The sequence below is a fragment of the Gigantopelta aegis genome, chromosome 15 (assembly GCF_016097555.1).
Source record: "Gigantopelta aegis isolate Gae_Host chromosome 15, Gae_host_genome, whole genome shotgun sequence".
NCBI lineage: Eukaryota > Metazoa > Mollusca > Gastropoda > Neomphalida > Peltospiridae > Gigantopelta > Gigantopelta aegis.
This window is the reverse complement of record NC_054713.1, coordinates 32913318-32940630: the sequence shown is the minus strand read 5'-3', so window position 1 is coordinate 32940630 and position 27313 is coordinate 32913318. Positions and strand designations below refer to the sequence as shown.

At 36.9% G+C, this 27313-nt stretch overlaps 1 protein-coding gene across 1 annotated transcript; it reads left to right on the top strand.

Annotated features, from left to right (window-relative positions):
• The first annotated feature begins 11565 nt into the window (after window positions 1-11565).
• LOC121390645 lies at window positions 11566-27003 on the top strand. The gene is made up of 4 exons (XM_041522507.1): window positions 11566-11858; window positions 12103-12251; window positions 17870-18072; window positions 25248-27003. The coding sequence occupies exons 1-4, from the start codon at window positions 11702-11704 to the stop codon at window positions 26161-26163; spliced, it is 1425 nt and encodes a 474-aa protein (XP_041378441.1). The 5' UTR covers window positions 11566-11701; the 3' UTR covers window positions 26164-27003.
• Window positions 27004-27313: the final 310 nt, after the last annotated feature.

Sequence of the window (27313 nt, the reverse complement as noted above, 5' to 3'; positions counted from 1 at the left end):
TTACAATTTAGTATCATCTATCTAGTATATGTGTAAATATTGTAAGGCGATGAACCTGTGCACCCCAACCCTGATAGTATTGTCTAGGGCAATAAAAAAAAACCCACACGCATTTAAATATTCTAAAATATCTATATATAAACAAAGATATTGGAACTTCATTGAAAATGCATCAGCCATATTTGTAGATGTAGAAAGGGTATGAGAAGAAATAATAATACATTTAAATCGGTTTGTATAACATGTAGACAGTTTTTTTTTTTTAAATTGCGTAAATTGGTTAGGAATGTATTTTATAGCAACCTCATCAAATGGATAGTAGTAACAACTGAAAATAGGGTGGTGCATTTTCAATATGAGAGTTCAGTATACGTTCTTAGTAAATACATGTATATTCTTTGTTAAATTTTTGTTTCAAAGATAATAAACTTTTTGTTATTGAAATACAATTTTTGTTGTTGATATATTTATTTTAGAACTTTGCAAACCACACTAACATGAAACATGTATAAATGTGTGTGTGTGTGTGTGTGCGCGCGCGCATTCGATTTTTTTTTTTTTTTACCCCTGAACCCCCTCCTCTGCGGTAAGTGTCCTCTGATATTAGAAAGGGTGAATTTTGTCCATCTAGAAAATACCCTATATTACTAAGCTTTGATTTTTTTTTACTCTTTCCACAACCCTTCTGAAAACTAACCACCACCCCCACCCCCACCCCCACACACAAACACACTTACAAACACCACTCCATGGATGTTTGAATCTTCAGTAGCCAAATGCACTTCTAATTGGTTTTAAGTGTTATAAGCAGCAGGGAGTCGAATGTTTATTTCATTTTATTATTATTATTATTATTTTTTTTTGGGGGGGGGGGGGGGGGGCAGCAAGTGTTACCTTTGTTAGTGCCATGGGCGAGACCAGCTGTATTAATGACAAAGGATGCAGGAAAGAACTCACAAACTGCACCCGTGGAGGAAGTTGACAGGTAGGTGATGTGTGGACAGCTCAGAAGACGGGAGTCGGAGGTAAATGACAGACAGGCCCAAAACTGATTAAAATCGTGGGGAAATTGGACAGTTTTTTTATTTATTTTTTATTTATTTATTGAGATAATGGTAATAATAGGCAGAGGGTGATAGATGAGAAAGATGAATGAAAGTGAGAGCCAGCTTTAATGGGATTTGAACAACTGTCGTCGGGTTGTCTTGCAGAATATCCAGTGTTGCCTTCGATTTAATAACAAACATTAGGCTATCTGATTAAAATTAGCTTTACTGGTCTACCAGTAAATCTAACAGCATTGCGTGGACTCCCATGTCCAGGTGACATTTCATCTATAAATAACAATTTAAATATCGACCAATTACACTTCGCCTTTTATAGCGTTATTCGGGAGCATACACATTCTAAAAATATCGGGCGAGACTATTTATGCAATAGGCGAACTTGTTGGTCTATTTCAACATTGAAAAATTAGGGGCAAAGTGCAGTAATAAACTCTGGATTGTATACTAGTATAAACAGATTTTATGGCTATACCATCACGGTTGGGTTGTTGTTTTTTCCGCCTTGAAACGAATTATATATTGAAATTCACCCGAATCATTTCGTATACCCTCGGCATAATTCCGAATGTTTTCAAATTCTTTTCAAATCACTGGCATGATTTTGGAAGTAAGTTTTTGATTGGTCGAATGAAACGAATTTTATAATAAAATTAGTTTCCGGCATACTTCGTAATTTACCCGAATCATTTCGTATACCCTCGGCAGAATTCCGAATGTTTTCAAATCACTGGCATGATTTTGCAAGTAAGGTTTTGATTGGTCGAATGAAAGGTCAACTGGACATGAGCTCCAACGGGGTGCTGTTAGATCCACAGGTAATAAACCAGTGGAGCTAATTTTAAATAGATTGAAACATTAGGGTACCTAGAAACATTTGAGAGGCACCAAGACAAAATTTTCCTTCAAGACAGGGACAACTTACTTCAAGTTGTCTAAACAAGAGGCCCATGGGTCTCGACCTGCTCACCTCGTATTAAAACTGTACCTCTGAAAAGTGAGCCATAGTTATAATATCTTATCACAGATGGTCATTTGGCGACCACTAATTTGACATTAACAGCAAATGAAGATGTGCATGTATGTGTGTATTGTATCCCGAACCAATAAATAATCCACTTTTATCACAGGATATGCCTTGAAAGTTTGTGAGTTCTAATTGAACCTGCAACATAATTAGGGATTAAATAAGATGTAAACTGGTAACGGGTACTCATCTGAGGACCATTTGTACCAGCTTTGGTTGAAATCTACATTGTGGAACTTGAGAACAAGTTAAAATATCTCTGCCAATCAGAGGATAGGGCAGCCTGATCACTCACTTCTGAGGCAAACAAATGTAAAAAAAAAAAGAGAGAAAAAAGAAAAGAAAAGAAAAAGGCAATGCACAAATTTACAAATACATGTAGTCCGGTTTTAGTGTAAACTCTCTTTATTCTTGATATACCGAAAAGCACAAAAACAGCATTCATTTTATAGACACACACTGAAAATTATGACATATGACTTTAAAGATGACTGAAATAAAGATGTATGTACAAATTTTACTGGTTGGAGATTTACATAAATTAAAGTCGTTCAAGTTCAAATATTTGCATACAAGGTTTGATGACCCTGTATGAATTGATACGATATACCCCGGACAAGGGCCTATGCTTAATAATCTAATTTAGTCTAGACTGAAATATCTAATGATGTCACTCACAAACAATTTGACTCTAATTATTAGTCTTGTGTAGAAACTCAACATGTTTTAGAAGCCCAATAAACTGAAAAGTAGCTCACAGTGACCTAGTAATGGTGTGTGACACAACTCCATCCCATGCTGTTCCTGTATGTGAGATTTGATGGTCCTGCAGGCAAACATAACCAAGAAATGGTCCAGACAGGTAAAGTTTTATTTTATTTAACGACACCGCTAGAGCGCATTGATTAATTAATCATCGGCTATTGGATGTCAAACATACAGTAATTCTGATACGTAGTCGTCAGAGGAAACCCGCTACATGTTTTCATTAGTAGAAAGGGATCTTTTATATGTACTTTCCCACAGGCGAGGAAAGAACATATATGTACCACGGCCTTGTTGTGGTACACTGGTTGGAACGTGAAAACCCCAATCGAATGGATCCACCTAGGTAGTTCGATCCTACGACGCAACCATCTCAACCGACTGAGTTAAATCCCACTCCTGGTTCAGACAGATGAATAACACCATACTATAATATGCTTCCCTCGTCACACACCAATATCACTAATACAGGGGCAGATCCAGAATTTTGTAAAACGGGGTCACAAAATCAACCGACTGAGTTAAATCCCACCCCTGGTCCAGACAGATGAATAACACCATACCATAATATACTTCACTCGTCACACACCAATATCACTAATACAGGGGCAGACCCAGAATTTTGTAAAGTGGGGTCACAAAATCAACCGACTGAGTTAAGTCCTACCCTAGTTCAGACAGATGAACAACACCGTACTATAATACGCTTCCCTCGTCATACACCGATATCACTAATACAGGGCCAGATCCAGAATTTGGTAAAGCGGGGTCACAAAATGTGTAAAAGGGCAATATGAGTTTGTCGAAGGTAAATGATATGTAGGGAGGGTTTGGGGACTTGCTCCCTGGAAACTTGAAATAAAGACACTGAGAGATACATTTTCAAAGCAATTTAGTGTTGTATACTGTGGATGATAAGTTTAAAAAAAAAAAGAAGGTAATTAAAAAAGTTAACTTCCTACACGTGGGATCTGCCAATGACTAATTTCCATCTACTTTACTCAAATAAACTCTGAATCTGACTCCGAGAGCAATTAATCTGCTACACAATTTCAACAAAGTAGTTTATTGCTCACCATCAGCTTTCAACCAGAACACTTTATAGTTATGCATGAGAGTGTTATGCAAGTGTTGTTTCAAACAATAACACTGGAGGGACATCATTTTTTATTTAAATCGTCATGGAGAAATATTTAAACAATTCCTTGGGTTTTTTTGGGGTTTTTTAAAATCATAGCGAAGGGTAGATACGATATTGTAGAGCTGACAAGGTCTTCTTCAGCTGGCAGTGTCATCTTGACCAGGTCTGCTACACTAAAACCACCATAAAAAACTGTAACAGTAAACTAAGATGAACATTTCCGTTACAATAACTACATGTAACTAGCCAGGATGATGTGATGTTGCTTAAGATAGCTTTGTTTATTAGGTCCCTGGTCTTGACCATGATATATGGTTCCAGATCCATCTGTAGGAGGACAGGCACTTTTATAAATTCACCAGTACAGGCACCAAAAATCTGTCTACAACTTAAGCAAACTTAGGGACAGCTTTGCACAAGACCGATTCCACTTCACTCCAGGGTTAGCTGTGGGTGTGTATAGACCAATTTGCCAAATTATCTATTAAACTAAAAACAAATCTGCAAAATCCCATTATTATTTTGAACAAAATATCAATTACCACATGAAAGTTATGTTTAAGATTTGTAACTGGCGAATTTGGCGAGTGTCAGAGCTAATCCGGTGCTGTTCTGATCGCTGTATATAATGAATGGCAGCTTGCATGGGCCTGAAAAACACACACAACAAAAACAACAACCCAGCAACAACATAGGCCTATTGTGTTTCAGGAAATATACTCCCCAAAAATTAGGTAGTTTCTTTTTGTTAGTTTTTTTTTTTTTTTTTTGCATTTTTTGTTTTTAAATCTATTTACATTTTCATGTTTGTACACATACCGATATTCCAATGAAGAAAGTGTATTTAATATGTATTTTTAATCGTTAATATAATCCATTGGTTTGGGGCGCGATCTCAGTCCGTAGAGCTCATGTCTGGGGTGCTTTGGCTTCAGGATCGAACCTCCCTGGTGATCCGTTATCTCATTATTCCCCCCCCCCCCCCCCCCATCCCAACCAGTGTCCCACGAATGATATATCAAAGGCTGTGGCCCAAATGATGCGAATAACGTGCTAATTCGAGTTTTTGTCATTTTGTTTTTTTGTTGGTCGTAAGATTAAATATTCGACAGTCTTGATTAGCGTTCGTCTACGTTAATCATGTGTCATAATAATAATAATAATTAAAAAAAATGATACGACTTAGCCTATAAGTCATAGGTATCCTCACAACCGTAAGCGACCAGATAAAACCGCACAATTCCACAGGAAACCGTAGTAGCTTATATGGGTCATTATTAGATAAAGTCCCAAATTGATGTCGCCAGCCTTTAATAATAATACTATAATAAATACAATAAATACAATAATACTTTTCAATATGAAATTAGTTCCAACCTTATTGAATAAAACGTGTGTGTGAGAGAGAGAGAGAGAGAGAGAGAGAGAGAGAGAGAGAGAGAGAGAGAGAGAGAGAGAGAGAGAGAGAGAGAGAGAGAGAGAACGCGCGCGTGTGTGCGTGTTGCGAAAAACCCCCAGCTATACAGAGCGAGAGGAGAGATGGAACCCGCACCCCCCCCCCCCCCCCCTCTTTCTGTGTGTGTGTGTGAGAGAAATAATATTGGACATTTTAAAACAGTTTTCTTCTTCACTTTGATGCGAGAGAGGGGAGATGGACCTGGTGTGTGTGTGTGTGTGTGTGTGTGTGTGTGTGTGTGTGAAATAATATTGGACATTTTAAAACCTTTTTCTTCTTCACGTTGATGCCTTAAATATCTGGGAAATAGTACCTATGTATGAAGATTATTTCAGGAAACGTTTGATGTGCTTCACAGTATAAGCCACCTATAAATCATTGCACATTTTCCTTCAGTTACACCCGACATTAAAATGTTTTGTAATGATTCATAATATACCTTTAATATCAATTACTATTGTTTAGTGTGGATAGTCTTTGAATGTCGATTATAGACGATATTTTTATAAGTGTTTCATTATCAAATGAATCAATGTGCAGTACACTGAATATCTGCTAAATTGCAACATGCAAGGCATTCGATTTCAATTCGCAGTACACCGCAATTTTCTGTTTTTAACAAATACAACGAATCAAAAATTAATTTTCTGTTGCTCAATTTACAGTTTTCATTGGTAACTTTTTTTTTTTTTTTTTTTTTTTAGCTTAGCAGTTAGCTCACGTTGAGCGCACACGTGAGGATTTTGACCACGAGACGAAAAATATCAAACAGGTTATTCAAAAAATATCAAACAGGTTATTCAAAAATATAAAACTGGTTATTCGGCTCAAGACCTCGTGCAGGTGAGAAACTCAGCGAAATTTACGCGCACACAGCTAGCTACGTGCTGAGCAAACAGAACAGAACAGAACAGAACAGAATTTATTTACACTCTGGCCGTTCAGCAACGGCATAGGAGGGCTACATAATATAAAGGAACACACATATATATATATATATATATATATATATATACACATGAAGAATTTGGGATTTACAATATAAATGTATATATGTACACACATTCACTTCACAATATACACGACAAGACGGACACACTGACTGACTAGATAGCGCGTGTGTGCGGTAGGCTTAATGATATCAATATATAAATTTTTTGGTCGATCTCGCTAGGATCATTTAGTAAATTGACCTTTTTGTCGGGGCATTGTGAAAGTGAAGATGACAAATCGTTATAATTTGTGTATTACTTATGATCTATCATTTCAAATGGCGATTCTGACGAATGGATTTTATAAGCAAAGTATCTAGCTAGTAATCGCATAGCATTGGTCAACATAAATCTGCACCAGATCAAAGAAATTGGCAAATAACTTACCTCGATGCGTTGGTATTTTGTCTTTCTCTCGCTTCGGAAGTCGTAATATCCTGTGTACGATGATACACGGTGATTACAACCTTACGGGAACGTCAACCAGAGAAGTTGGGTCATATAAATTAATATCGATTATGTGTGGTAAATAGGATATTAAACTCGCTACCATTTCGTATCATATTTATGTACTTCGTGAAATAATTTGCACTGTCATTCGCTGAAGCTCGTAACAATTGAATTTCACTCGGAACATAAACATGATACGGAATGGAAGCTCGTTTAATATCCTATAAAACTGAATGAATGCATAGCTGTTTAACGACACCCCAGCAAAAAAACAACAACAACAAAAACCGAACAGATTGGCTAGGGATCTTTTATATGCATCATCCCACAGACAGAATAGTACATACCACGGCCTTTGTAACACCAGTTATGGAGCACTGGCTGTAAAGAGAAATAGCCCAGTGGGCCAACCTACTGGAATCGACCCTAGGCCGACAGTGCATGGGGTGAGCGCTTTACCACTGGGCTACGCCCCGCCCCTAGTTAACTTTGAATAAAAGTGCATATCTAAGATAAATATGCTTGCAGATCGCCCTATATAGGACTGCATTGTACAAGCAGGCATGTGTGCGGCAGATGGGGGATGGGGGAAGAGTGTTAAAACTAATTTTTAGACGAATGGAACTGCTTAATAAGAATTTTAGTTTACTTATTTTGCTGTTGTCTGGTTCAGGAATTAATTTGCACATTGCAATTCAATTTTCCATTTTTTCTTCTTTTTTTCCTTTACAAAAACAAGTTTTCAGTGGTGATGTTTGTCAGTAGATGTACCATAACGGAGGTCAGTACCGTAACGTGTAAATCAGTACCGTAAGAGAGAATAAAATTATTCACGTGTACTCCAAATTTTATTTTAATATCAATAAAGTATTGATGCAACATCTCGTTTCAAAAAAAAAAATTCAATCATCGGTAAAAAAAAAATCCACTGAAACCAAACTACCTCAAGATTTCTGTTTTAGAAGTTTTAATTTTTAATTTTGTTTTATTTTTATTTTTTAAAGTGTCACTGTAAATTCATTATCTATTAGTTAAAGCCATTAGAAAAACAAACAAGAATCTCCATTCCTAGAAAACCTTTCAAATTTAGTCATGGATAAAGTTTTGATGATATATGTTTTGTTATTAATTTACAATCATGTTACGGTACTGATAAAATGAGCGGGTGACCTAGTTTCGACTAGGAATTTAATTAATCTTTTGGAAGAAATGTGCGCTGCTAACACTGATATATGATCCCCTGGTGTTTATTCTATTAAGTCATCCAGTAATTTAAACAAAAATAGTGACCTTTTATTTTTGAGAGTACAAAATGTTCTGCAGGAATTTCAGCCAAATGTGAAACCGTTCTACTAGCAATCTTAATTTGATGTTGGGCAATTCAACATGGATTTCAATGGCAGATCATGGCATCTGTTTGGCGAGACCTTAGTAATCTTCTGCCTAATATAGTAATAGTGATGCTAAGTTCGGAAGAACTCTCAATAGAAACTTATTTGCGTTCGGGTTTAACTTGCATTAGTTGCAAAAAAGTAAGTTCCAGCCCCCTAAATATAGCCAACAACAATGTTGACCTATGTCATTCATAAAATTTTCACTAATAATAAAACAAGTATCTTTTAAAAAATAATAATAAGTATGTTTGAAATAATTCTGCAACACCTCAAATTAGGCCTAAATTTTACAGTAACGGATCCAGAAAAAAAGATTTGGTGGGGGAGGGGGAGTGAATGACACAGCCCGCAGCCACCCGCAATAGCCGCCAAATATATATATCTACATACATATATATATATATATATATATATATATATATATATATATATATATAAATATGTATATATGTATGTATGTATATGTGTGTGTGTGTATACATTTCAACTCATTAATATTTTTCCAGTGTTCCAGTTACTGTTAATATTATCTAGCCATAAAAACTACAAATGTTCATTGTGGTCCTTGGAGAAAACATTAGGCATTATGTTGTATTATAACTACATGTAAACGCTACATACTGAAAGGCATATTGTCACAGACCACTGACCTATTTAATGGTCTAACAAAATATTACCTGAACAAAAATTATTTGATTTGTCCCTAAATGTACTTTATTCAACCATCTTCATAACCACCATACTCCATTTATTAATGATAATTTGTAAAAATAATTGAATTATGGCAATGGTCCATAATTCAAAAACTAAATTCCCGAGAGGGTTGACATGGATTTCACTCCATCATGGTTCAGATTTGGTTTCCAACAATTAATGTAATTTTTATTTATTATCCATTTTTTGAGAAATAAGGTCCTTAAATCCGTGACAGTATGCCTTTAATATAAAGATTATGGTTTAGAAAGAAAACAATACGTGTGTGTGTGTGTGTGTGTGTACACATACACACACACACAAGATTTCTGCCAGAGGGCAAAATGGGTATGGCGCCATAACCAAATATGTTTGCTGATTTTTCTTTTTAAGTTAACTTTTTGACAAAATTAATTACTCTTATCATTACTGTATGAAGGGACAATTAAGGCATTTGGCCTGGTATGCATATTCAACGATATATAATGCACATTATTGCTTAATATCAACAAGTATAATCGTATAGTTAATTAATAAAACGGTTAAATGTGACGGCTATTATATATAACAGGCACAGCCATTTTGTACCATCTCAGAGAGTACGCCCTCTGGCGAGCTGGTGGTTACGTAATACTTAACGCGTAACGTCAGGAATGAGCCTTGGAACTTGAGAAACACAACTTACCTGGTTTTTGCGGGATCATAAATAGTCATACATTGCAATGTTCTGTAATAATACACATCCCAGTAAGCCAGCAATAAGTATATCCAGTAATATATATATTATTTTTCAATACAAAATAAAATACAATTGTCAAAGCATCTTCATAAATCAAGGCTAATATTCGTTCCTCTGAATACGAGGAACGAATATTAGCCTTAATTTATGAAGATGTTGTCAAAGTGGCTACACAACAAGTAGAAACAATTAACAATGTTTTGCCCGTGCATTAACCTTAATTTATGAAGATGTTGTCAAAGTGGCTACACAACAAGTAGAAACAATTAACAATGTTTTGCCCGTGCATTAACCTTAATTTATGAAGATGTTGTCAAAGTGGCTACACAACAAGTAGAAACAATTAACAATGTTTTGCCCGTGCATTAACCTTAATTTATGAAGATGTTGTCAAAGTGGCTACACAACAAGTAGAAACAATTAACAATGTTTTGCCCGTGCATTAACCTTAATTTATGAAGATGTTGTCAAAGTGGCTACACAACAAGTAGAAACAATTAACAATGTTTTGCCCGTGCATTAACCTTAATTTATGAAGATGTTGTCAAAGTGGCTACACAACAAGTAGAAACAATTAACAATGTTTTGCCCGTGCATTAACCTTAATTTATGAAGATGTTGTCAAAGTGGCTACACAACAAGTAGAAACAATTAACAATGTTTTGCCCGTGCATTAGCCTTAATTTATGAAGATGTTGTCAAAGTGGCTACACAACAAGTAGAAACAATTAACAATGTTTTGCCCGTGCATTAACCTTAATTTATGAAGATGTTGTCAAAGTGGCTACACAACAAGTAGAAACAATTAACAATGTTTTGCCCGTGCATTAACCTACGTACTGAAATGATACACGAATTTTCTTAGTTAATTGATCTATGCTGTTAGTTGCTTCTACCTGTGATTCCTGTTTGGCAAGTGTGTATTTGATTGGTAACCAGACGAGCCAATTAATTGACGCCGTCTAGACACAAATATACATGGAATATTACCTGTCGCCCCTAAAATGGTAATGGACATAGTTTATTACTGTAAATAGATCTGTAAAACTGTAAATATATTTACCAGGGCCGTAGCTAGCGAAAATATCCTGAAAGCATTATAGAAACTTAAAGAAAATTCTCTTCTGAACTGTTTAAGGAGTTTTAGATTATTAACTACTCAGTTGCCACCCCCCAACAAAAAACCCTAGCTACGGCCCTATATATATATATATATATATATATATATATATATATATATATATATATATATTGTAGCACATGCTACGGGCCCAGCGCTTCAGTGGGCCCCGCGGTGATGTGTACATTTATTTTCCCGAGGGAATATTTCCCCTTTCCCCGTAGGGGTTGCAAAAAATATATATCTTGGGAAGGGGGATCCGCTGATCCTTAAACCGGCTCTGTTTGCGTGTGTGTGTATCAACTGTCGCAAAACTTGGGGGGGGGGGGGGGGGGGGGGGGGGGGGTACTGCCCCCCCCCCCCTACATCCGCCACTGTTTTGACTCGAATGTTTGAATTTTAAAAATAAATAATAAATCAGTAATGGTGTGAAAATGCATTAAAATAGTCTGCCTGCCACTTTTGCACCGATCGTTAGTCGTCTATTGAATATTTTAGGTGTGTGCTTTATTTTTTACTCTCAAAACGCAGTTCAGATGAACATTTCGTCCCATTCTAAATTCAAAAGGTGTAGGTCGCTCGGTTACCCTTTTCTTCGAGTTTAAGAAACTCCGGAACATTTCGGACGCGATTTTAAAGTCGGAAATTGTCGAAACAGTATCGTCCGTCCGTTGTTAACGAAATCACGTGACGCTTATTATGATGTCATTTATTTATTGCGCAACAAGGCATATTAATGATTTGCTCGTTTAAAAATATTAATTACAATATTTAAAAGTCGGGAATGTCTATGGAGCCTATATTTGAAGGAAAATAAACAAACATTTAGTTTTCTTGAGCGGTTTCTCTGGTTGTTAAAAATGGAGAGACAAGGCTCTTCGTTTGAAACAGATTTGCAGTCGGTGGTTCTCGGTCTACACAGACTGGTGAAAATCATGAACTATTTAACTAGTTTTCCCGAGAAGAATTTAAACCTTGCGGTCAAACAAAAAATGGATGCTGAAGCAATGTTAAATGGTAATTATTAAAATAAATAATAATAAATAAAATTTGCTTCACTAAGGGGTGGGGGTGGGGGGGGTGGTGGTGGTGGTGATTCCCCCCCCCCCCCCCACGCACGACCCCATAAATTATATACAAAAACACACGAGTAAATTTTAAATAATATGTACTTACTTAAATTACCTACTTACTTACGTATTTATTTATTTGTTTGTTCATTCCTTGACGCTGTTCTCATGTTTATTACGGTTTATTACAGATATAACATGCGATGCCAGGCAGCTGAAAGTTATACTTACGCACTATCACCAAGAAGTTTCCACTTCGAGCTTGAATACCAAACAAAACGAAATGGAAGAATTCATTGCATCCTTTGAGACCCCAACAGTGACAGAAACGGATTCTAAAGTGTGTAAATGTATATATTTGTATGCTTTCTTTTTCTTCTCCTTTCTACCTTTTTCATCTTCTTCGCACTGGTCACGCCAGTAGGCCTACATTGATTTTCATCAAATCTTCCAGTAATGGAATACTAATATTTGTTTTTGTTTAAGGGGACATTTTCATTAGTGTTTATAAAATAACTGAAATTACGCTGTCCTGTGTAGGTTTAGATTACATTTGCGGAACTAATCTTGGGATTGGCAGTCCTCCTACACACGAAGTGGGAAGAATGTTTTGTTCTTCAGAGCCACTAGTGAAATCATCAGCAGGGCTTTAGATCTTATTAATTTGGGCACAGCGGGTGTTTTTGGTCTCCAAACACAAGGTATTTTTAGTACCGTAATGTTATTAATAACTGCTGAATGTTTGTGAATATTCATAGATGCATTTCAAGTTATTTTAATATAAGCAAAGCTTCACATTTCAATGGTTTTGAGGTCAGCATGTTTGTGCTTAATTTGGGCATATGAATTTTGGGTAAGCAGTGATTTATCCAGGTGTTCTGTAGGTCCGAACAAAGCCCCTTCCTAAACGAAAGTGGCATTGAACATTCCCAATTTCCATGGTAAAAATTCCCAATATATACATACATACATACATATATGTGTATGTGTATGTGTGTGTGTGTATATATATATATATATATATATATATATATATATATATATATATTTATGTCTGTTCTAATAAATTAATTTTACAGTGGTGTTCTGCATTATTCAGTGGCTGTAAAAAAAAATTCCCAATCCCATCAGACATGGGATGCTGACGAAAAATCCTGGATAAATCCTTGGTGTGTATTTTTGGCACAACATTTATCACCTTGACTTTAGTGCAATCTAAAGTCCTGCATCAAACAATTATCCCAGTGAGAATACGGTCACGACTGTTAAACGTTCTTTGGACTTTTGTCTTGTTCAGGGTTGGGATCTAGAGCGCTCATCCCACTTGATTGGTTTGAAGGTTCAAGTTCCTGGGTTCGAACTCCCTTGGCAGACCCATTTTCTGATCGTTTTTTTCCTCGAACCCAACCAGTGCTCCACGACTGGTATATGAAAGTCTGTGGTATGTACAGTCCTGTCTGTGGGAAAGTGTATATAAAAAAATCCCTTGCTGCTAATGGAAAAATGTAGTAGATTTTCTCCAAGAGTATATGGGAGGGCAGGACACAGCCCAGTGGTAATGTGCTGTCGTCTGGGGTCTCTCCTCGTCGGTGGACCCATTAGGCTGTTTCTCGTTCCAGCCAGTGCCCCACGACTGGTATATCAAAGGCCGTGGCATGCGGTATACTTTATGTTGCATATTAAAGATTCCTTGCTACTAATGGAAAAATGTATGGGATTACCTCTAAAAATTACCAAACGTTTGACATACAATAGCCAATGATTAATAAATCAAACTTAACTTGCATTTGTTTGATACCCAATAGTCTATATACTATGCTCACGCCAGCTGATCGCCAATTGCCATGGGCTAATGGAAATATCAGCTGGCGAACAAAATATTTCCTGTATCGCCAAACTGGCGAAAATAAAATCCGACATTTGGGGATAAAGATACTCAAATCAGTGTTTACAAACCCAACTGATGTGACTTTTTGTCAAATCATTTTTTTCTCGATTTTATTTTCCATGCACACCGTGACATGGTCATTACAATGAGTTTAGGTCCGACTTAAGCCACACGTTCACACTGTTCGCCGTCATTGTTGTGATTAATGACACCACTAGAACACATTGATTTATTAATCATCGGCTATTGGATGTAAAAAAAAAAGAGAGGTAATTTTGAACAAGTTTAAGACCAGAAACCCTCTACATTATTCCATTAGTAGCAAGGAATCCTTTACATGCACCATCCCAGTCAGGATAGCACAAACCACGGCCCTTGAGTCACTGAACAGTCTTAACATCTTATTTATTAAAATACATTTTTCATGAGCTTTTACACAATTTTCAGAAACATTTCTCGAGGAGGTGTGCCACGATAATCGAGTTTCATTTACATTAAGTCGGTGTACGTTCAATTTATCACCGAAGATGCAACGTGTTTCGTGCTAGGGTCTGGTTAAACATTCATTTATTCATGCTCCTTTGTGGTGGAGCGGGTTTCCTCGCTCATTATCTGTGTTGTCTGTCCTTAACTATATGTCAGACTCATATAACTGTAAAATGTGTTAAGTTTGTCATTAAATAAAACATTCTTTCATTCATTCATTCGTGTTGCAGTAGCTGGATCCCTGTATATGTCTCTCGACCAAGTTGGAAATAATAACTATATATTAATTAGACACCAAAATAAATGTAGTTTAAACGTGTCGAGGCGCTGGTGTAGTCAGCATTTTATAGGAGGAATACTCAGGTTGTCGATGAGTCATGTTATGGGGAGACAGACAAATAAAAAGTGGTTGGGGGGGGGGGGGGGGGGGGGGGGGGTTGGGGGGGGGGGAGGACAAGAAAAACGTTGTGAGTTGGGGTGTTTGCCTGCATTCCCCACCCTGAATATACTGAGGTGTCGTTAAACAACAACAAAAAAAGTATTTCCTTATACATGTACATGTATATTTAAAACTACATTCCCTAGAATATTTTAGACGGGTTTATTGGCCAGTGACGTCAAAGTACTGTGCACGGCCATGTTTAGAATCACGTGATTAAGGGAGTGAAACTCCACAATAATAACATGTGAAGGCATTGCATCTGGGTGCATTTTCAGTATTTTTTACCTTTTTAGTACATTTTGTTAAAGCAAAACCAGTATTTCCAATAATACAACCTCATTTAAAGATTGTAGATTCATATTAAAGTTGGTGGAAGTGTATTAATCATAAAAAAACGTAAATAATAAAGTATGTATATATACATGCGAACATAAATGCATAACGAATAATTTAAACTTATGCAAACAAATATAATTTTCCTGGACACTTATATAGCCTAATATATTGAATTTTAAAACAACATTTTAGCCTCAGCAGACGAGGGTATCAGATGCCCCCCCCCCCCCCCCCCCCCCCACCTAAACTCATGTTTTGTTTTGTCAAAGTGGTTCGTTTTGTAATTAACTAGCATATAGAAAATTTTATGACTAATAAGAGGCGCATTTTCGGGGTAATTTAGTGTTGTATAGTGTGGATGATTAATTCTTTTTTTTTTAAATCCAAAAAACCCCAAAAGATAATAATTTTAAAAATATATATTATAATTATAAAATAATAACAAATAAATAAATAAATACAATTATTTTATTTATTTATTTCTATTATTAATTAATTGAATAATAATAATAATAAATAAATAAAATAAAAAAATTCGACGAATTGGGTGGGGGTGCGATTTTTGGTGTGGCATGCATGCGTCTTACGTCAGTAAATTATTTATCATTTTATCGCACACATTTAACATCATAACTCGTATGTATATAAAAAATAAAAATATTTGGCAGTGTTAACTGCGCCCCACTTCAACACCATGTAACCATATCTGGAATATCCCAGAGCTAATAATAGTAACAGCTAAACGTTGACATCTACTCTAGATCTAAGGTCAGTCTTTCTTGTTTTTAAATCGTACACCACATTTTCTACAAATGTACATAATTGAAATACTTTTCTATATTTTAGGATGCATTCAGTAAAGTTTCACTTAATAACCATCAAACTTATTTACACTTGCGTGTGTTTAATTTATTCGCTATGCTTTTGTATTGGCGTATACAGGTGCTTTATTATTTATGTTTTTAATCATTCACAGATTTCCACCGATATTGATATGAATATACAATCTTTAAATAAGGTTGAATTATCCGAGAGACTGGTTTTGCTTTTGCAAAACGTTCCAAAAAAGTCATATAGACTGAAATTACACCCAGCTGCAATGCCGTCACATGTTTTTGTTGCGTGAATTTCACTCCCTTAATGGCGGCAGTACGGTTACGCCATCTATCGGCAACATCCTAAACTGCTGGGCGACAATCGGAAAAACCCGTCCAATTACGTTTGGTGCATAGGCTATATGACGCCGCACTCCGCATTGGGTTTCACTACGCTGGCTTATCCAGGTCAAAAACAAAGCCAGTATTTTGAAAGTGGGACACTTTTGACGGGCTCGTACCGATCTCGGTTTTCATTGGCTTATCACAAGTATAGAATTCCCCAACAAGAGATCACGTGAGATTTCGCAATTTTTGAACAAATTTAACTGTCTTGATTGAGGGGTCGTCTCATATCTCCAAAACATATTTATATCCATAGAGGTATGGTACAACGCCTTTCCAGGGGTCGGTGAGTGGGGGATTTGCCGTGAAATTTTGACAGTAGCCAGCTGTTGGCATACGCGTTACATGTAAGGGGGCGTTACTAATTACGTAACGCTCTTGGGGTAGAGAACGAGGGTACTGTGTTCGATTTACGTAACATTTTTCAAGACTATATGTTATTTTTTATTCATTACTTAGACCTAAAAATGTGTTGTTGTTTTTTTAAATGCGCGGTCAGTCTAGGATCGATCCCCATCGGCGAGTATACAAAAAGACCATGGTATGTGATATCCTGTCTGTGGGATGGTACATATAAACGATCCCTTGCTAAAAAAAAAAAATGTAGCGGGTTTCCAAGGCGCGTGTGCAGGGATTTCAGCGGGGTTGGGGCTATAGACTGTGTTGAGCGAAGTTTATATGGGGCCCCAAAAATACATTTCAATTTTTTTTAAGCTTGGGCAAGAATGGGTTTCGACCTCCAATACCCTTCCCTTGCACATGCACCCGATTCCTTTCTAAGATTATATGTAAAAATTGCCAAATGTTAGACATCCAACAACAGATGGCAGGAAGGATAGGATATGTTTTATTTAACGACGCATTCAACACATTTTATTTACGGTTGTATGGGGTCGGATGATTATTAAATCAATATGCTTTATCTTTGATGCCGTTAAACAACACCCCCACCCACCCCCACCTTTACCCTTTCCAAACGAAATAATATTTAGTTGAATTTGTCGATTTTAACACGTAAAATTAAGAAGTGAAAACGTTCATTGTCTACTTGTCTCATATATGCATGATTAATGTGTTACTAGTATACAAACTAAACTTTGAAAGTTCTACTAACACTTTATAAAATATCAGTTCTGAAATAGGAAGGTACGACTGTCGATAATACGCTGTCAAGATCAAACCGGTTTTAACTAAAGACTCTAGTACCGTATCCTCAACCGAACGTTTTTCGTACAGCGCAAGATTTCTCTTTTAATTTTTGGAGACGAACCCTACTTTGAAATCGGCAAACGCACGTGTTAACTAAAACTGGCAACAGGCTGTCGTTTGTGCTTTGCCGAGCTATGGCGGCACAGGCGACGAATCAAGCGTATACGTTTGACGATATCCGTTCATAGCGAACACACACGACTTTTTTAAAAGTGCATTTGAGCTTGTATTTCACATTTGTACATGATGTTATAATATGGTAACCAGAGAATGTAACTTTAATGTAACCATTATGTGTACTTATAATGCCAAATATATGACATTTTGTATAATTCATATTTAAAATAAATGATTTTGAACTTTGAACCTTCATTCAGACAACCACAACAAAGAAAAAGCGGACAGCCAGGACAACACCATCGACATCTGGGATGAAGACTCGCTTAAGAACGCTGGCTGAAATGGCCAAAGATATTGCGCGGCAGGAGAAAGAATCCTCCCATATAAGGGATCTGGTCTCCATGGCTGATATTGTCGAGGCTCTCACCCACTCTGTGGCCTTAACGTCCGCCATGGACAGGTTGGTCATCTTTTTCTTCCCGGGAGTGGGATCTCGCTTAGAAGGTAGAGCTCTTATTACACATATCCAAGAATAACCCAGTTTTTTCAATTCGGGGCGATTCATGTTGATTTTGGCTACAATTCGGGAGCAACCGTGGCAGGATAGGATCGGGACTATTCGTAGCCATTCGGGGCAAACATTGTGTATATGTGATTGGGGCTAAACGCCATAGAATATAGACATGTCGTGAAAAACCGTGAACTGGGCTACCCTATAAACCCGGTATATTTACATTTGACTTGCTTTTAAGGAATCTGCGTACGATTGAACCCTGACATCAAAATACTTTTGTGGAATTAAAAAAACTTTCCAGGCTGTCCTGTGATCCTACTTTTTGTTCTGTCCTATTGTTCCTACTTTTTCTTCAAAATACCTTCCCAATAATAAAGTGCACAAATGACTAAAAGACAAACTAGATATTCAAAATGTTTATATAGTTTATGTATATAGTCTGGACTGTTATTTTTTTGTTGCTACATATGGAATAACTATTTTTAAAATTATTTATATCCTAAAGAAACATAAACCCATTGTTGGCATTTTTTTCCGTCACAATTTTGGGTGAAGCGAGAAATAGCGCAATGGACCCAGACCGAAAACGCATCAAATGAGCGCTTTGCCACTGGGCTGTGGTCAATGACCAAAACGACAGAATAGTACACACACACACAGAGAGAGAGAGAGAGAGAGAGAGAGAGAGAGAGAGAGAGAGAGAGAGAGAGAGAGAGAGAGAGAGAGAGAGAGAGAGAGAGAGAGAGAGAGAGAGAGAGTATTACATTCACGTTTTCTCAAGGTGAAAAAAGTATTTGATCTACGAGTCGTATGCTTGTTTGGCATGTGTACCACTCTGGCATATCAAAGGCCGTGGTATGTGCTATCCTGTCTGTAGGATGGTGCATATAAAAGATCACTTGCTACTAATGATAAAATGTAGAGGGTTTCCTCTAAAACACAGTGATAAAATTACCAAATATTTGACATCCAATAGCCGATGATTAATGAATCAATGTGCTGTAGTGGTGTCGTTACACAAAACAAACTTTTTTTGGTGATTGTCGGGCACTTGTCGTTTTGAGATGGCCCCTGGAAGACGGAATGGCTGAGTGGGCGATCATGTGACGCAACGTCACAATATAGGTCGGCGAACTTAGAATTCTGCTGTCCGGAGTTTGCCGAAGCTTAGCTGAATGTGGGTGCTGTCGGGTTTCTTTCTGTAGTGTGTGTATTAGTTATTAATATCTGAATTTCTTTTAATCAATCAACTCGAAAATTATCGATGTAAAGGTATTTGACGTCAAACATAGGATTGTTGTAGTATTAGAGCGGAAATCTTTGCCAACTTTTTGGTTGTCAGGAATTGCCAAACAAATACATAGCTTGGTCTCTGACTGTAATGAGAGCGTATTTATGTCCAAATGTCCGTCTAGCTCTCTTACAGTCAGAGTACTCAGGCTATCCCCAACCATGTAGGCTACTCCCTAACGTTCTTACAACTTTCTATCATATATCCACCATGCCAAAACCATTAAATGTGTACATATTTGACTGATAACACAAGAGTGTTTGCAATAAAAAAAAAAAACCCCAAAACAACAACCGGTAACAGCATTTAATAAAGTTTTAATTTGTAAAACTCCACGTTCCATTCTTCGCTGTTTACTTCCGGGTTCTATTCAATGTTTGTTATCGCGATTTAATATGACGATATACATATTTAAAACCACAAATTATTCGTTTGAAGACTAGTGTAAATTCAACCAAATTTGTCAACATAATTATTTAATAAATTATTTCAATGAAATAAAAAAAAAACCCCACAAAAACCCCCCAAACCCAAGCCAACCCAAACAAAATTATTAAAGTTATGGTAACACACATATATATGTAAAATCAAAAATGATTTTTTTTTTTTTTTATATATGTATACATGTAATAATTTTTTAATTTTTTTAAATCAATAACATACATATAATTACAGAAATAAATATTAAATTTTCAAATGATGAAAAATAAATAGGAAATTTAAAATATTAAATATACTGGTTTTTTCATGCACATTTACATGAAATTAGAAATGATAGTTGTATTGTTTTGCAATATTTATAATTTGTTAATGTAAATAATTTACTTTGTGTGTACAAAATGACATAATTTAATAGGAATTCTGATTTCAATGAGCCTGTTTTAACTTAAATGTATTTGACATACCGGTATCTAAATATTCTACTTTTCAGTACTTATATTAAGAAAAGTCCATTATAAATGTTCTTAATCATGGTTCATATACACTTATTTACTAAGAAAATCCATGACTTTCCATGATTTCCACTGATAATGAAGTTAACAGTAATTGAAAACTGCTTTAGGTTTCACTACACAGATCACTTCTGGGTGAGAGTTCATTCATCATGGTCCACCAAAGTTCCTAATTGTGACACAAGTTATGGCTGACATATTCACTTCTAGGAAATGGTGAAGAATTAAAACAATATGTATGTTTAATGGTAAGCCTTCTGGCTGTATTTTCCCTATGCTATTTTGTAATATTGTACATTGACCTTTTGGGACATGGGTATATAGCGTAAGAGACAGGCGGAGTGAATCGGTTAATGAACCACCTGTTCGGACCAGTATTACATCCAGATGCGGTCATACAGCAAAAAACTGAGATGAAAATAAATGCTTATATAATGTATGTTCACAATGGTGTATGTTGTTAGTGCCACCAAGAACCTGTTCTATTGGCAATCTTCATTTGAAGTTGGGCAATTAAACATGGGTTTCAATGGCAGATGACAGATGGCACTGTGTAGTGAGACCATAGTGTAAAACATGAAATTACTGTTTATCCCCAAAATTATAAGTTTAGCAAACCAAAATGAAAATGTACTATTGTAGCATCCTTATAAAAGGTAATTTCATCGATGTGAATTTTAGCCAAGCTTATGGGTGCCCTCTTTGGGTAAATATTGCAATCATGTCAATTTTATTTATTTTTATTATTTTATTTTTTAGGGGTGGGGGGTGGGGGTGGGGGTGGGTGGTGGGTGGGTGGGGGTGTAAACATGTATATGCTAATGTTCTGACATGCAATATAAAAATTGATCTGAGTGTCTAACATTGAGTTTCTCATTGTAAAAGGTCAAAATTCAAGGTCACAAGGTCAATATCCAAATTCACCCTAATTTCTGTGATTTTGTGCATAATGCATTTTTTTTTACTGTACAGTCATAGTGACAAACAGTTTTGAGTATTGTGAATATATAACATAGTATTCTACTATAAAATTAGAATTTGTATCTGCCATTAATAATGTGTGGATCTTCATGCTGAAATATACAGAAAAAAAGAGAAGGATTTCAACACTTCACTATGCAATAATTGTTGCCCATAGCAACTATTGATGAAAACAAATATTTTTTAATGAACTAACTAGATAATTAGCTTCTTTGTATGTTGCTTATATCCGAACTACCAAAAAGGTCATACACTACAATGTAGTGACCGTTTCTTGGATGGGCATCTATTGTGTAGATGACCATGGAGTAACAATGTGATATGAAGTTTTATTGGATGGTATGGAGCATCTATCTTTTGGTGTATTGTTTAGAGTTCATAAGTTACACTGGTCTAGTATGGCTTTTCATGGTGTAAATGACCCAAATTATTAAATTGACTTCAAACCAAGTTTGAAAAAATCTGTTAATAAACTTTAAGGTCTCACTACACAGATCACTTCCGGGTGAGAGTTCATTCATCACAGTCCACCAAGTTCCTAACTGTGACACAAGTTATGGCTCACATATTCACTTCTAGGAAATAGTGAAAAATTAAAACAATTCTGGCTGTATTTTGTCCATGCTATTTTGTAATATTGTGCAATGACCTTTTGGGACATGGGTATATAGCATAAGAGACAGCCGGACGGAATCGGTTAATGAACCACCTGTTCGGACCGGTATTACATCCAGATGCGGTCATATAGCAAAAAAACTGAGACGGAAATGTTCTCAATTTTGTAGTGAAAATAAATGCTTATATAATGTATGTTCGCAAAGGCTATAAGAGTAATAAATTATAAATTAAAGAAACAAAATACTGGTATTTAACAAAGGTGGATTTCTAAAACCAGATGCAGCAAGAAATAATTATGACTTACTGTACTATATATATAAAATTACACTTATGGTTTACTATAGTTTAAAGTGAATATAGGTACAACACCAATTAACTTAACACTAATATATATTAATTTCAAGAGATGCATTACATGCAGTATTCACACATGGCTTGTTTCATGTCAATATATGATCACAATTACTTGCTTAGCATGTACATGTATTTGACAAGTACATAAACAATAACTATCTGGTATATATATTTTCAGTCCAACAGTGTGGGTTTTTTCAATGCCATGCTAGAATTTATCATAATGTAGTCAACTTATTCTGGGTGAGCATGCCTCCGAACCCCCACCAACAGGTTCGGTCCCTCAAATACATGTATTCTCTCTCTCACACACACACAACCTTTTAACGGACAGCACATTACTAGTACCCCCACCCCATCCCATCTTTCAAATACACTCCACTGGCCCTGTACATAATTTTAAAAAGTGTGTTCTTTCTAAAACACTTTTTCTTTTAGTTTTGTGAAATTATTGATTAAAAATAAATTAATTAATTAATAAATAATCGACAACAAGTTACATGATCAATGCCATGGGGGGTAGGACGAACCCACCAAAACCCTCCCCCTCACCAAAAAGCAGTGAACAAAGCACACAAATAAACAAATGTCCACATAGCATACATAAAAGGAAGAAAATATTATATTTCAACTAGATTTTATTCAAATACACGTAATATATACTCTTCAAAAAAAGAAACGCAAAAGGGTACAAATGGGTTATAACTCCGATTTTATGTTTCCTACCTGTTCATGCTTTGTGAATATAAGGTCATTGCATGTCCCAAACACATTCCCACGGTTACATTCGATAAAACGCAGCTACTGTACAATAAAGTTCCAAAATGTGAATATTCGCAAAAACGCAGCCACGTGCAAACCATGTCTCCACTGCACGTGCGTTGTCTGCACGTGCAACATGAACACCGACAGTATAAAAGTGCAGGGTGTTCGCTTGCCTGGCCTCTGTATCTGGCCGACAGTTGACAATCCAGGACATGCCACGTCTCAGTGAACCGCAGAGAAACAATGCCATCGGCCGACTAGACGCAGGCGAATCCAGAACGGCCGTTGCCAGGGCATTCCATGTGTCCCCAAGCACCATCTCCAGACTGTGGGACCGTTACCAGCAACATGGATCAACACGTGACCTCCCTAGATCCGGTCGACCACGGGTCATTACCCCCGGGCAGGACCGCTACATCCGGGTACGCCACCTTCGGGAACGATTGACTACTGCCACCTCCACAGCCGCAGCAATACCAGGTTTGCGCAGGATATCCGACCAGACCGTACGGAACCGCCTACGTGAGGTAGGAATTCGTGCCAGGCGTCCAGTTCGAGGTGTCATCTTAACACCACAACACCGTCGACTCCGACTGCAGTGGTGCCAGATTCATCGACAATGGCCTCAACTGCGATGGAGACAGGTGTGGTTCAGTGACGAGTCCCGATTTCTGCTCCGACGTCATGATGGAAGATGTCGCGTGTATAGGCGTCGTGGTGAACGTTATGCGGCAAACTGCGTGCAGGAAGTGGACAGATTCGGTGGGGGTAGTGTCATGGTGTGGGCAGCCATCTCACACACTGGCAGAACTGACCTGGTCCACGTGGCAGGGCAACCTGAATGCACAGGGCTACATTGACCAGATCCTCCGGCCACACATCGTTCCAGTTATGGCCAACGCCAACGCAGTGTTCCAACATGACAACGCCAGGCCTCACACAGCACGTCTCACAACGGCTTTCCTACAGAACAACAACATTAATGTCCTTCCTTGGCCATCGATATCACCGGATTTGAACCCAATTGAGCATCTATGGGACGAGTTGGACCGACGCCTCCGACAGCGACAACCACAGCCCCAGACCCTGCCCGAGCTGGCAGCAGCCTTGCAGGCCGAGTGGGCCACCATCCGCCGGGACGTCATCCGTACTCTGGTTGCTTCAATGGGCAGGCGGTGCCAGGCAGTTGTCAACACACGCGGAGGCCACACCCGGTATTGACTCCAGATGACCTTGACCTTGGTGGTGTGTCCTATCACTTACTCACAATGGACTAGAGTGAATTGTGAACAATCCTGCAACATTTGGTAATTATCGGATTCACCATTCAATAATTAAATCAATTCTCCAAATGTTACGACAATGTGGTTTTGCGTTTCTTCTTTTGAAGAGTATATAAATAATTTTTTTTTTTTTTAATCCACACACTGACAATGGATAGGTTTTTGGCAATGGCATAAAAACGTCTCATTTTCAAGCAATTCACTGTTTGTTTTTTGTTATATAATAGATCCGTTATGCAGTCCAGACATTCTTTGTGCAATGTCTCATCAATTGAAAAAATATGACCACTTTTCCTGTTCGTACAGTGGTGGACAAAGTAATTTTATACGACCAGTGGCTTCAAATCACACTACCGAACAGCGGTTTAAAGCGAGACTGTAGGGTATATAGTAATGACGCAACCTCTAAGGGGGAGATAATTTCTGGGCGTTCGCCATTCAAGATGGCAGCTATAAGCCAAATCCACATGGGTCAATATCCGAACTTGTTTGTAAGTTATATATTCCTCTACCTATCACTGTGTGGTATTAAATTGAAGGTATGTGTCCAACAAATACATTATATTGCATAATAGCAGCTATAAAGAAGTTATAATATTTATAAAACCTTTTTTTCTAATAAGTTTGTATGTATGTTTTTATCATTTCTTCCGACAGCCAAACAAATTTAAAACAAAATAAAATTAGCCAAAGATCATTCCAAATGTATTTATCCATATAATACTTTATATTTAAAATATGTTAATGTACGAGTGTGTAAAAAAAACCCTCCAGGAAACGCACAATACGAGTTTATTTTGTTGGAAGAGGGGAGACAAAGTAGTCTTGTTAGGGCTGACGTCTTTTTAAAAATGAAATTTCTCTTTTCACTTGTAGGAGATTAAACACACCAAGTCCAGCAGCTGATCAGAGTGAGTCGGACGATTTTAGACATACCACCCAGAGTGAGTCAAATAGTACTGGACCCATTAACCATGTTGAGTCAGGTGGTGTTATACCTACCAATCAGAGCGACTCGGATTCCTACAGAAACATCAACCCTGACTCAGATAGTACATGTATTAGTAATACTATTATACCCATCCACCAGGTTCGATCAGGCAGAAATTTACAATCCTCAGATATTCAGGCAGATGATAGACCCATCCATCATGTTCAGTCAGATAGTATTAGACCCACCCAGTCAAATGTCATATCAATCCACCATGCTCAGTCAGAAGGTATTAGACCCACTCAGAATATTGAGTTAAATGATACTGGACCCATCCACCATTCTGAGTCAGGTGGTATTTTACCACCCTCAGATATTCAGTCAGATGGTGTTAGACCCACCCAGAATATTGAGTCAAATGGTGTTATACCCATCCACCATGTTCAGTCAGATGTTGTTAGACCCACCCAGAATACCGAGTCAAATGGTAAACCCATCCGCCATGTTCAGTCATGTTGTACATGTATGAGGCCCATCTACGATTCTGAGTCAAATGGTATAAGCTCAGTTCAGGTGTCGGGGCAAACCACTGTCCCCTACAGTGACACTTCACCAACCACTACATATTCACAAATATCGAAATACATGAACATCATTCAAAGACGTTTAAAGTCGCAACTTTTGCGATGGTCAGGGGGTTCTATTTTTAAACTATTCCTTCTCCCATTATTAATAATTTTGACAGTTCTGGCAATATTTATGCAATATTGCTATTATTCAAATAAGGACCGTTGTCTATGTGTACAATATTTGCTGTCATCTTTTGTTCATATTAGTTGCTGTCCCCATATGGTCTTATAAAAATGCTTGAAGTGCTCGCCTGAGGTGCTTGGGTCAGAGGACTAAAACTTTCTCGGTGGACACATTGTAGTTTCATCGTCCCAGCTAGTTCCCCACGTCTGGTATTTTAAAGAACACAGTATGTACTGTTCTGTCTGTAGGGGTCGTTAATCAAAACAAACCTTTACTCAAATACTGTATATTAAAAAACTAGATTGCCAACGTGATGAAAAACAAGGTTTCGGTAAAATCGCACATCGGTGTAACGAAAACCTGGCTTTAACGAAAACCTGGCTTTAAGTAACAACGTGACTGTTTTACTGACATTCTGGAGCCAGTTGTTCAAACGTTAGTTACCTTAACCAATAGTTATCAAACATTTTCAGCTATGTATCTATTTATGTATCTATGTATGGATGTATTTGTCACAAGTTTGCATGATAAATTACATTACTATAAATATACCTATATGTGTAAATATTGTAAGGCGATGAATCAGGGCACCCCAAACCTGACACCGTCATGAATGTCTGGGGCAATAAAATAAAAGAAGATATTTAAATATATTGAACTTCATTGAAAACGCATCAGCCAGATTTCCAGATGTAAATAGGATATGATATGAGAAGAAATAATAATACATTTAAATGATTTTGTATAACTGGTAGACAATAAGAAATAGAAAAAAATTGCATAAATTGGTTAGGGATATTGTACTTTATAGCAACTTCACATATGGATAGCAATAACAACTAAAAATAGGGTGAAGCATTTTCAATATGAGAGTTCAGTATACATTCTTTGTAAATATGTTCTTTGTTATATATTTGTTCCTAAGATAATAAAATTTTTGTTTTGAAATATAATGTTTGTTGTCAAGATATTTATTTTAGAACTTGGCAAACCACAATAACATGAAATATGGCCCCAAAAATTACAACACTTGGTCAGATCTATAAGAGGATCATTTGTACCTGAAGGCAAATCAATCTCATTAAAATTAGCTCTGCTGGTCTACCAGTCGATCTAACAGCATTGCATGGATTCCCATGTCCATGTGGCATTTCGTCTGTAAATAATAATTTAAATATCGACTAATTACACTTCGCCTTTTATAAGGTTATTTGGGAGCATACAAGTTCTAAAAATATTGGGCGAGACTATTTATGCG

Bases quoted from the DNA above. Each gene is read 5' to 3' on its own strand.
- LOC121390645 (XM_041522507.1), top strand. From the start codon at position 11,702: ATGGAGAGACAAGGCTCTTCGTTTGAAACAGATTTGCAGTCGGTGGTT. The intron at 12,252-17,869 runs GTGTGTAAATGT...ACCTTCATTCAG, and splicing joins TGACAGAAACGGATTCTAAA to ACAACCACAACAAAGAAAAA. The intron at 18,073-25,247 runs GTTGGTCATCTT...TTTCACTTGTAG, and splicing joins TTAACGTCCGCCATGGACAG to GAGATTAAACACACCAAGTC.